The sequence below is a fragment of the Cyprinodon variegatus genome, unplaced genomic scaffold (genome assembly GCF_000732505.1).
Source record: "Cyprinodon variegatus isolate N-32 unplaced genomic scaffold, C_variegatus-1.0 Scaffold689, whole genome shotgun sequence".
Lineage (NCBI taxonomy): Eukaryota > Metazoa > Chordata > Actinopteri > Cyprinodontiformes > Cyprinodontidae > Cyprinodon > Cyprinodon variegatus.
In genome coordinates this window covers 343,694-356,134 of record NW_015151142.1, presented here as the reverse complement: position 1 = coordinate 356,134, position 12,441 = coordinate 343,694, and the positions used below count along the sequence as shown (strand labels likewise).

General features: G+C 40.1%; 1 protein-coding gene across 1 annotated transcript; it reads left to right on the top strand.

The window, feature by feature from the left end:
• Positions 1–1,918: 1,918 nt before the first annotated feature.
• Positions 1,919–10,570, top strand: LOC107097362 (serine protease inhibitor A3K-like). Its single transcript, XM_015394489.1, has 4 exons — positions 1,919–2,636; positions 4,355–4,622; positions 10,055–10,202; positions 10,290–10,570. Exons 1-4 carry the CDS (start codon positions 1,919–1,921, stop codon positions 10,476–10,478), a joined length of 1,323 nt encoding a protein of 440 aa, XP_015249975.1. The 3' UTR covers positions 10,479–10,570.
• The last annotated feature ends 1,871 nt before the right edge of the window (positions 10,571–12,441 follow it).

Sequence of the window (12,441 nt, the reverse complement as noted above, 5' to 3'; positions counted from 1 at the left end):
ATGTATATATTGTATTATATTGGGATGAGTTTTGTAGTCACATATTTATAAGGAACATGAAATAAACCTGTTTTAGTTGAATGACTAACTTGAAAAAAAGAAGCCATAAGAATCCACTGGGGTCCAACTCTGAACCTCTTCGTTACTCAGGCAGCATCTTTACTTGATGAGCTACTCTCATTTGTCACCACGTGGAAACAATATAATAAATCCAGAACTGTTCAGGTGGACCATCCATTATTGTAGTTGCTGCTGAGTTAATGACTTTTTAAAACAATGCAATTTAAACAGTTTTTCCTCTGAGACGTTCTGCCACACTCTGTCATCTCTATGTTGTGATGGAAACACGGTGAATTAACTTCAAAGGTACACAGGCTGGATAAAAACGTGTCCCGCGGCACTATAGAAATAAATGTCACCATTTTCACTGCTATTCTCTCAGGTTTTACATTTTTAGCAACAGAGCTTAAGTGTACAGACTTCTTCTCATGATAAAAGCAACAGCTCAACTGAAAGTTATGAAGATTTCACAGTAAATTAAATAAAATCTCACTTTCTGGCTTTTTTTCATGGTTTGTGACTTTTCTTGTGAACCTAAGCAGTTTATAACTTCAAGCTTATACCACCTTGGATTCTGGCTGTTTTTGCTTCATCTAAACCTGATCAGTTAACTTAAAATTAAATTACAGCTACTTATAGATCAAGAGTCACTTTAAAATCTCTGGATAAATTACTGATACCATTAGCAAGTTTGCTTTCCATTTTCTAGCAATTATTGTCTAGAATTTTTTTTTAAAGATAATAACACTAGCATTACAATGAATCCTTTTTTTTTTTTATTAAACAGCACTTATGAATTTTTTCTTCTTGCGTCCTATGTATGGTTTTAGTAAAATCTTGATTTATTGCAGCCTGACCGGTCAGGCTGACGCAGGCAGAGCAAAAAGTCGATGTTTGTTTGAAACTTAAATAACCCTGTAAAGCAGATTTTACTCTTGATCAGGATAGATTATGTCTTTTTTTAAAACATATTTGTCTGAGCTCATCAAATCTCTGAAAAAAGGCTTTATATTCTATCTACAGACTTTTGTTTTGGGGTGAGACCAAATAAAACCCAGTTCTGCCCCATTGCTCTTTCATAATTTAGAATTCGTTCACACAAGGAAGCCTGTTTACTTCACCTGTTAGGTCTGAGTAAAAGGAAAATCCTTCAAAAAAGTCTTTAGAGTCTAAGAGTTTTATAATTTTGCTCTACATTTTGTGCCATTATTACAGCTGCTAAATCATTGTGCAAAATGATTGGTATTCTCTATTGTTAATTTGGGAAGAGTGTCGTCAAATGAGTGCTGCAAGCTGATGGAGGAGATAAGTTCTGCTCTCTTTCCTCCCACACTGCCTTCCTCTGACACCTAACAAAATTAGATGAACTGTTAGGGCAGCACAGAAATTGGATGAATAGATTTATTTTTACACATCTCTACCAGGAGTAACAACAAATATGTCTGCCTAATCGAATCTAGAATGATTTTGTGATAAACAGAAAAGATGTTTAAACCTTTATGGGCTCTAATGGAGTAAAACTATTTGTGCAGGGACAGTTCATGAAAATAAAGGAATGTATTGCTTGCATAACTGTCCAGAATTCCTGCTGACTGGTAAATGGTACCAAAGGGAATGAGTGTGACCTGTCCTCAGGGTCCAGCTAAATGCACATTTATTTGCTGGTGTAATTCTGAGAAAATAAAAACAGGCTGCCACTATTTGCTCAAATCAGCCCAAAGGTCAAAATCTCCACTCCAGAGATCAATATGCGTTCAACAACAGCCACCCCCGCACCGATCCTACACTGTTTCCCCAAAGCTGGAGAGTGGCCTGTCTTTTGCCCAATTGGGCCAGGGTTGCGAGTGGAGAAGCTAAGATGCCGGTGTGGTGTAGTCTAGCCTGTATTGCTGTTCTGGGATTGCTCAGTGGCTCCTCGGGACTCATATCAGCTCTGCAAAACCCAGAGAAGCTCTTCACCAGGCCTGTACGACGGGATGTGAAGGCCATTCCGCAGAATCAGCTGAACATATCAGCCCTCAACACGGCCCTGGCCTTTGAACCATACCAGGACCTGACCGCCAGAAGTGCTGTAGGGCAGCAGGACAATGTCTTGTTCTCACCTTTGGGGCTGGCATCAGCTCTGGCTCTGCTGTGCCGAGCCTCTGATCCGGAGAGTCGGAGGCGGGCCCTGCAGGTCCTTGGTGTTGAGGACAGAACGTCACAGAAGAGCTTTGAGGCCACCTTATCAGCTCTAGCAGATCTGCAACACAACCTCACCCTCAGGGAGGGTGGGGGTGAAGGTGTTTACCAGAAGATGCAATCCGAGGCTGTGGTTGAAGCTGCTATTGGTAGCAATGGATCGGGGGCTGACGCAGGAAATGATTCTGATGTAAATGATGGAGCAGAGGGGAGGAGTCAGCTGCTAGTACGGAGCAACCTTCATGTCGATGGGAAACCCTCTGTAGACTTTGAAGGCTTTTTATCCCAACTGCAGCATCCTGAGCAACCCGAGCTGAACACCAGCTTTGAGACATTGATGACAGATCTGCAAGATTCAGACAAACTTAATCTCAACAGTTTTGTGTATTTTAAAGGTAGCTACTGTACTTGTTCTGTAGGAATAATAGGAATAGCAGGGTTCGTTATAGATTACATGCATGTTTTATTTAAAGCACTCATTTCTATCAGTTCTGATGATGATGGCTTACATTTAACCAAATTAGAAAATTACAAAAAAAAGGAGTCTCTAATAGGGAGATTTAATTTCAATTTATGGCCTCAAATAAGGGAGAAAAAGCTGTGGACTTGATTGTTGTCCAGCAGACACTTATTGACACAAGCTGTCTTTGCCAGAGACATATGGTCTTTATATATATATTTATGGAAAATTTAGTGGAAGGAAACAGTTCTGCCTCAAATGGACAGTAAAATAAAGCTGTTCGAAGAGTTTGAGAGGATTTATGAGTCGGAAATGCAAGATCCAGCTTGTGTTAACCCTCTCCTAAACAGAAAACAATGCCATATGTCATCTAAAGCAAAGAAGAAAAAGGAATGGGTAGTTGCTCAGCCATGCAGGATCTTGTTTTCAAACAAAACAGGAAACTCGGAGTTCACTTTGATAATCAAATCTCCAGAGACTGGAGAAAGAATCCAAGCTGCTTTAGATCCAATTTGAAGTTAACATTGATGATTTGCAGAGCTTGGTCATCTAATAATGTTGGTCTGCAGTGTTTTCTCAAATCAAAACTCAGCTCAGCCATCTAACAGAACCACTTCATACCACAGTTTGCTGACCAATGACCATTACATGACTGTGCTCCTCAAAGAACCACATCTTCCTAATGCTGCTCTGTGTGGATGCTGTAATTCATCCATTAGATAGCCTCAAAATTTACACGTCTGTAAAGTACTGTGCATGGTGTTTCTTTATGTAAAATGAAACTAGGGCTTAAACTTTTTATCGTATTAATGGCGATTAATTACATATTGAAATGATCGTCAACTAATTTATTAATTGATTAAGCATTAATTGGGGTCTAGAGACTGTAAAACATTCCTTTAGCTGACAGAGTGACCCCACTTAGAGCAGTAATTATACAAAATTGTGAACAAAAATGTATGAACAATTTGCATTTAAGATAACAACTTTTTTTTTATCTGGCATTATGCTCTATCCAGGACTCCTCAAATGGAAAAGTTTTAGTTTCACCTGGTTTAATCTCATGAAAAATCTTCTTTAAGGAATCTTTGGCTATCCGATTGTTAATCTATTAATCAAGAAACTTATCAACATGGATTAATCGTTACTTGCAGCCCTATAAAAAACCTAACTTCTTAAAACTTTCTAATATTATTCAGAGTGTCTTCATTTCACTTCATGTGAGCCAGAATCAACAGAATCACCCAAATGAATGCTTACTCTGTGTGTAATGCTCCTATGTTGGAGTTTCACATTTTAAACTGAATAAGGAAAGTAACTTGCTTTTATTGAAATGTGTATAAATCCCTCAAACAGAAGAGAAAACCCATTTTAAAGACAATTCAGGGAAACGTTAACAAAAGGATTCTGACACAAATTACATAATGGTTAGTAAGTATGATAATTTATCTTTATTGTATCTGTGTGCAAGAACAAAGAACAACGGAGCATCTGCTTTCTCATTAGCTCTTGTTTTTATGTCCTCCTATAACATTTGGTGGTCATAAATCTACACAGCAGGATGTTTTTATAGGTCTGCAACTTCTGCCTTTGCCATTTTACTGTCATATTTCATCCATAACGTGCTCTTCCTATTAATTAACCATAAATCAGGTCTGCAGCCTTTTGAAAGGCGCCACACAGTGCTGCGGAGCTTCCAGCTCAACGCTACGACCTCTGTGGAGGTTGATATGATGTTCCTGGACGACTCCTCTGAGGTGATGATGCTGTACGACACCAACTGCTCAGCCACCGTGGTGCGGCTGGCCTTCACAGAGCGGCTGTCCTCGCTGCTCCTGCTGCCTAAAGGGGGGATTCAGCCGCTGGAGGACTGCCTCTCTGACAACCGCATGAGGTTTTGGCTCAGCAACTTGAAGCCAGGGTAGGTGCAGCGGGCCGCGGGTCAGATCGGGGCCGGGGGTGGGGGTAATGCCTGGTTCTGAGGAGAAAGAAGAATGGCTTTTGCCTTTCAAAGTTTTGTGGCAATACTTTGTGGAGCCAATTTTAGTCTGTAAGTGGTATTTACCTTCTAGCAACAGAGATCTAAAGATGAAAAAGTCAGTTCTCTGCTCTCATCAGCTAGATCTAATGGGAAGCATCTGTTAAGATCAACTTTGATGTCTTGCTGCAGATTGTGAGTTGGCTAATGGTACGGATTCTCACTCAGCTATTCTAACACATCACAATGCTTTAAAGGAGCAATCATAATTACATCTAGAGTTTCAAACTGGAACAGTGTTATCCAGTCAAGATATATGAGGATGTAACGCAGCTGGATTCATGATGAGTGAAAGTAATATGGCTGGAATACTTCTGAGGGAGGCTGAGGCTTCTTAAGTATTGTTGAGGCTAGTTTTGGGTAATCTTCTCTTGCCGGCTTCCATGTTTGCAGGCTGTTGCTCTTTTGCCAACAAATGCTGTGCTCTGTTTTTGCAACACCTAGGAACTCTCGCATGATTGGCTCAGAAACCAGGAAGTAAACACAGTCTTTACACGACACCGAAGTAGTTCAGCAGCGTACCTCTAGGTTCCAAAGGAGAACAACTTGATAAAGGCGTTGTTGAGAGAACGTTTGTAATTGTTTATAGGGAATGTTATTTTTATTCCAGGTGATAACTGAGAATGATTTGGTTAATTTTACAGTAAATTTCTTATTTCTCTATCTCACTGTATTTACAGGTGCTGGTCATAAAATTAGAATATCATGAAAAAGTAGATTGATTTCAGTAATTCCATTTAAAAAGTGAAACTTGTATATTATATTCATACATTACATACAAACTCATATATTTCAGATGTTTATTTTGTTTAATTTTGATGATTACAAATGACAACAAATGAAAATCTCAAATTCATCATATCAGAAAATTAGAATATTGTGAAAAGGTTCAAAATTGATGGCCCCTGGTGCCACACTCTAATCAGCTAATTAACTCAAACCACCTGCAAAAGCCTTTAAATGGTCTTTCAGTCTAGTTCTATAGGCTACACAATCATGGGGAAGACTGCTGACTTGACAGTTGTCCAAAAGACGACCATCGACACCTTGCACAAGGAGGGCAAGACACAAAAGGTCATCGCTAAAGAGGCTGGCTGTTCACAGAGCTCAGTGTCCAAGCACATTAATAGAGAGGCGAAGGGAAGGAAAAGATGTGGTCGAAAAAAGTGTACAAGCAAGAGAGATAACCGCACCCTGGAGAGGATTGTGAAACAAAACCCATTCAAAAATGTGGGGGAGATTCACAAAGAGTGGACTGCAGCTGGAGTGAGTGCTTCAAGAACCACCACACACAGACGTATGAAAGACATGGGTTTCTGCTGTCGCATTCCTTGTGTCAAGCCACTCTTGAACCACAGACAGCGTCAGAAGCGTCTTGCCTGGGCTAAAGAGAAACAGGACTGGACTGCTGGTGAGTGGTCCAAAGTCATGTTCTCTGATGAAAGTAAATTTTGCATTTCCTTTGGAAATCAAGGTCCCAGAGTCTGGAGGAAAAGAAGAGAGGCACTTCATCCACGTTGCTTGAAGTCCAGTGTAAAGTTTCCACAGTCAGTGATGGTTTGGGGTGCCATGTCATCTGCTGGTGTTGGTCCATTGTGTTTTCTGAGGTCCAGGGTCAACGCAGCCACATACCAGGAAGTTTTAGAGCACTTCATGCTTCCTGCAGCTGACCAACTTTTTGGAGATGCAGATTTCATTTTCCAACAGGACTTGGCACCTGCACACAGTGCCAAAGCTACCAGTACCTGGTTGAAGGACCATGGTATCCCTGTTCTTAATTGGCCAGCAAACTCTCCTGACCTTAACCCCATAGAAAATCTATGGGGTATTGTGAAGAAGAAGATGCAATACACCAGACCCAACAATTCAGAAGAGCTAAAAGCCACTATTAGAGCAACCTGGGCTATCATAACACCTGAGCAGTGCCACAGACTGATCGACTCCATGCCACGCCGCATTGCTGCAGTAATACAGGCCAAAGGAGGCCCAACTAAATACTGAGTGCTGTACATGCTCATACTTTTCATGTTCATACTTTTCAGTTGGCCAACATTTCTATAAATCCTTTGTTTTTATTGGTCTTCAGTAATATTCTAATTTTCTGATATGATGAATTTGAGATTTTCATTTGTTGTCATTTGTAATCATCAAAATTAAACAAAATAAACATCTGAAATATATGAGTTTGTATGTAATGTATGAATATAATATACAAGTTTCACTTTTTAAATGGAATTACTGAAATCAATCTACTTTTTCATGATATTCTAATTTTATGACCAGCACCTGTAGAGAGCAGTGTTTCTAGTTTCTTTTTGTTGTCTCAGAATTCTCTGCCAGGATTGCCCTGCATTTAGCTCCAACACTTTCCCCTTTAACTTCCAAAAGCATTCCAGTCCCTTCTGATGAAAAGCATTCCCACAGCATGATGCTGCCAGCACTATGTTTCTCTCTAAAGATGGTTAGTCCAACTGTTGTGTACTCTGGTTTTTATTTAATTGCATTAAGGTGAAGTGAGTGAAGACAAGTGCAGCTCTTTTTAGACTTATTTTCCAAAATAAAACAAAATCAAAACCATTTATTATTGATCTCACTATAATGCTCTAAACTGCTTGTAAAAAGCCGTCGTATAAGCTGTGCAAAATGCAAACACACAAGGCCTAACGATGCTAGGGGGCTTTGATGATAATAATAATTGAACTTTATTAATCTCACATTAGAGAAATTTACCTCTGCATTTAACCTATCCCCTTGGGGAGCAGTGGGCTGCCATTGTGCAGGGCCAGCGGAGCAGTGTGGGGTTAAGGGTATTTGCTCACAGAGCCAGAGTGGCAGTCTGTGGGAGTGGGGCTCAAACTCAGAACCTCAGGATTCCAAGCTCTATGCCCTATGCCCACTCCCCACACGCCTGCAATTACATTTTTGTTTTTAAATACATTTATTTGTTATATATATTAGCGTATGTTTCTGCCAAGGACACATAAAACATCCAAGAAGTTTTTAGGGTTTTTTTCTTTTTATTGTTCCTGTATTGTTAGAGAAGGAAGAGGGGAAAGGCCAACATCAGCAGAAGCAACTGATTTCACAGACAGGAATGTAGTTCTGAGAAAATAAAAAAATGAAAAAAAGAGGAATTCAATAAGTTACTGAAAGGATTGTTGGGTTACTTTATCAACCCTCTTGGAGATGCAGTTTTTCATTCCTGTCTGCTGTTTTTCATAAACAGTTTCTGCTCGTTTCATACTTTAGAGTTGCATACACTGAATACGCTATCTATAGTTTTAACGAAAAGGAAAAGTTTTATAAACTACTTATGTACGAGATATTAGGATACAAAATAGGAAGTGACTCAGCTGATTTTATAGAAAACTATTTGCTTCATTGTTGATTTTTTCCATTTTTTCAGATAAATAGCAACAAATAATGGCTGAGTCTAAACTGCTTTATTATTCTACTTGATATAAACATATTGCATGGGATAATGTGTTCAGTGTTACTATAAGACTCATGTGACTGTATGCAGAATATTAGCGACACAGCATTTGCAGCATTATATTCTCTCTGCAGCTTCCCCCTCTGTACCTATTACTCTGCCTGACTCTATGGGTGAGTGTAGGGCACAGACTGTGATCTTACACAACAGTACAAGTAGAAAGCTGTTGAACGTTATTAATCTCACACTGGAGAAATGTACCTCTGCATTTAACCCATCCCCTTGGGGAGCAGTGGGCTGCCATTGTGCGGTGCTCAGGGGAGCAGTGTGGGGTTAGGGGTCTTGGTCAGGAACCCAGAGCGGAGGCTGCGGGGATCAAACCAGGTACTTGTAACCTTCTCAGAGCACAAGCGCACTGCTCTGACCACTAGGCCAACACTCCCCCTTGGATCATATTTCTTCTTATTTACTTATTTTCCTAGGCGCAAATGTTGAAGATTCAGGCTGTGTGGAGAGGTGATGCTAAATTGGGTCAAGCCAAAAATCAACCTTTATTCCTCTGTAATTATGCATTCACAGGTTCTCCACAGTTAAAGAAATTCAATTTAATTCAGTTTATTTATATAGCGCCAATTCACAACACATGTCATCTCAAAGCACTTTACAGTTCACCAGATCATACAGTCAGATTAATTCAAAGTGTTCTATCTAGAGAAAACCAGTTGATTGCATCAACTCATTGACTCGAAGGCAATCCCTCACACTGAGCATGCTTGCGACATGTGACAGTGAAGTGGAGAGGAAAAACTCCCTTTTAACAGGAAGAAACCTCCAGCAGAACCAGGTGTGAGCGGCCATCTGCCGAGGCTGACTGGGGTTCAAGGAGACAGAAGCAGAGATACAAAAAGCAGCTGTAAAAGGCGGCCCCGTCCAGGAAACACACAGCCAGGCAGACAAGCTCCGAATCATGTCCCATGTCAGAGGATGAAGAGAGCACATCCAGCCAGTCACAGTCAGAGAAACAGGACTACACTGGAAAACAGGCCGATCTCAAACATCTATAAACAAAGGTGTTGATGGAAGCAGCACAGCTGATATTTCTCTCCAGGATGTTGAAATGAGACATATTTGATTCAAATCTCACAGCAATGGCTGAATAATATTACTTAATCTCCTCCCAGTCGGAGCTGAATGCATTTATAAAGGATATCTCACCTTTTCACTTTGGAAGCTTGGAACTGCAAGTGAAAATTATGTCATGACCCATTTTCTTATTAGTTTAATTACCAGCTATCTTGACCTCCTTTAAAATTCAGACTTCATTCGCAAAAGGCCAGTTGATTCTTAAATGTGAATAAAATATCATAAAAGAGAGAATAACTCGTCAGAACAAGCTTCCCAGACACATTTTAATTTCCAGACTTGAAAGGACTTGATTTTCTACAATACCCTCTTAATTTAGTTATTAGAAAACCAGTTTTTGGACTTTTGAACATGTCATAGAAGACAAAGGGTATGAAAGTAGCATAATTTGTACTTGTAAATCTCCTGGTGATTTAATTTGCTGCGTCACTTAACCACCAGAAGGGTCTCAGTAGCCTCAACATCCCTTATATTTCTAGTGCTACCAGTAACATGCTGAAAAAATAAACACAGCTCTTTCATCTCAGCAGTTGAAGTGGGTGAAATTTCTACTTTAGTCTCAAGGAGTCAGTTGTCTGCCCCCCCAAAGGCATGATGAATGAAGCCGAGACCATTTTAAATGAGCATTAATTACTCTTCTCTCTGCATAAGCCTGTTAAAGCAATCAGTACCACTTGCACGACTTGTAACAAGACCTCTACCGGCGGATCCATTAACACTTTGATTGTTGTTTTCACAGGAGGGCAGAGATCCGTTTTCCAAAGTTCCAGCTGAGAAAATCGTATAATTTGGAGAGTATCCTGAGAAAGGCTGGGATTTCGTCGCTTTCCTTGCATGCAGGCAACGTCTCCTGGACACAAGAGATGAGGAAACTGAAGCTCCATGAGGTGCAGGAGAGTTCATCATGGAATTGAAATATGTTATGATAAACTCACACTATTAAAGAGATGCACTTTGTGTTGCTTTGCTTCCAGGCTCTTCATGAGGTCATGCTGGAGGTGGAAGAGTCCGGTTCTAGAGAGATGGCTAAAATGGACGTTCCGCTTGATTTCAGTGTTCCCCAAAGGATCACCTTTGACCGACCGTTTATACTAATCATTTATGATCATCTGACTGGGCTTGTGCTGCTCATCAGCAGGATTACTGATCCCACAGATGTCTAGATACAAGACAATGCCCTCTGCCCTCTGTCTTTGTTTTTCTGTGTTTACCTACCAAACAGGATAGTTTGACTTTCAGCAGTGCTGCATGTCATAAGAGGATAAAGTAACAAATCTAGTGAGTTCAGAGAAGTGAGCGCATATTGATTTTCAAACATTATGAGAAGATTCATGGTTTAATTCTCTATTCTCACAAAATGATGAAAAGATATTCAAATGGCTGCAATTTATCCCTGTGACTGAATCACTGCTATCTGGTAAAAACATAAAACATTCTTTCTTCCATTACAAAAGCATTTTCTCTGTTGTCTTTTTCCACTCTGAAACCCATTTCCTCCCTTAACATCTCTTTATCTTCTTAGGCAATTATCGGGAAATTGCTTTGCAAGTCTATCTAGGCTCATTCGCCGACACAAAACAGCAAAGGCTGCTGAAATAGTGTCACATTTTAGTGGCTTCCTGCAGCTTTTTGCCTCAGTCAGGCAGCCATGTGGCAACGCCGCATTGATATTTACCTCCCTGAAGAGATGATGAATAGAGGATAGTTTGATGAAAAGGACGGCAGATCCATCATAACTAACACAAATGTCGGCCTATTAATCAGCGAGGCTTTTCACTGATTCATGGAAAGACTGTGGATCAAGAGCCATAAGGCACCGGTTCCTGATTCAGGGTCTGCCTACATGTGCAAACTGAGGCAAATGACACCATTTCCAACTTATTTTATCCTTTCTCTCTGGTCTTTCAAAGTGCCTGTAAAGTTTTCATCTGAACATTTTAAAACACTATTAAATTAGTTCAAAACTTCATCCCCTAACTGAAATAAATGATTTCAAATACCATTTTCTCTCCATCACAGACAATATAGAGATTTCCTTTAATTGTATTTTCCCTGTAAAGCATGTTGTGGCTGCTGCTTAATAAAGATGCTATATACATAGATATCCAAACGCTCCAAAATATCTTATTTAACGTATGGTCATGTGAAAAAATAAACACCCCCATAGATTATTCAGTGAGTTAATATGAAATGTTCACATACTGGTCTCTAAGCTCATTTTTAAGTCATCTGGATAAGAATTTATTGGACTTAAACAACAAAAAACAGCAACAAAAAAGAAACAAATAATTCAACTAAACATATGTAGGATACCCCCACTTTCAAAAGCAAGTGCTATATGCTTTTGTTTAAAATTAATGAAAAATATGCTCTTTTTAGTCTTTTTGGTCTTCATAATCACTTATAGAAAAGTCCAGAGAGATCAAGATCTGGGCTTTAAGTCCTTAGGCTTTTCTTTTATTCACAGCAAGTACTTTGATGACTTAGTAGTTGGTTTCATGTCGTTTATTCTAGCAGGGTCCACTTCTTTACAAAGCCTAGGCAGAAGTTCAACTAAAGAAGCTGATTATTTACCCTCAAACCGCCTCTGACACAAGCCAATCAGCTTTGAACCACACCTCCATGAAGCCCAATCAGCATCAAGAGTTCCTCTTAAAAGGTCTCCAAATCCACAACTCCATCCGAAGCGCAGGCAGTGTTTGCACTATGTCTGACTTTGATTCAGATGCCCCTGATTCAACCCACTTCCTTCCCCTTCTCCACCATCGTAGCTAAAGCTTCATCTGACTTTTCCAAGGTGCTTCTTCTACTTCATCGCTATCAGTGAGTAATCCCCCCCGGACTCTTACTGCATTCCACGTCTCATTTCAACCGGTCGAAGGCCGCCATGTTGAGCCTGGTTCAGCCAGAGGTTTCTCTCCAATGGGGTGTTTTTCGTCTCCACTGTCGCTTCATGCTTGCTTATCATGGACAGGTTTATGCAACCTGTGTTATCCAAGCTGGGCCTCTATCTTCCTGTCCCTAAGTGAAGCTCTAGTATCAGCTCTAGCTGTCTACTGGATCTCACCATAAGCGTCGTTAGACCTATTTAAGGGTGGCTTCAGCCACCCTTTCTTTGGCATTAGC

Excerpts from the sequence above, each read along its gene's own strand:
- LOC107097362 (XM_015394489.1), top strand. The coding sequence starts at position 1,919 with ATGCCGGTGTGGTGTAGTCTAGCCTGTATTGCTGTTCTGGGATTGCTC. Across the intron at positions 2,637-4,354 it reads CAGTTTTGTGTATTTTAAAG|GTCTGCAGCCTTTTGAAAGG; the intron begins GTAGCTACTGTA and ends ACCATAAATCAG. Across the intron at positions 4,623-10,054 it reads CTCAGCAACTTGAAGCCAGG|GAGGGCAGAGATCCGTTTTC; the intron begins GTAGGTGCAGCG and ends TTGTTTTCACAG.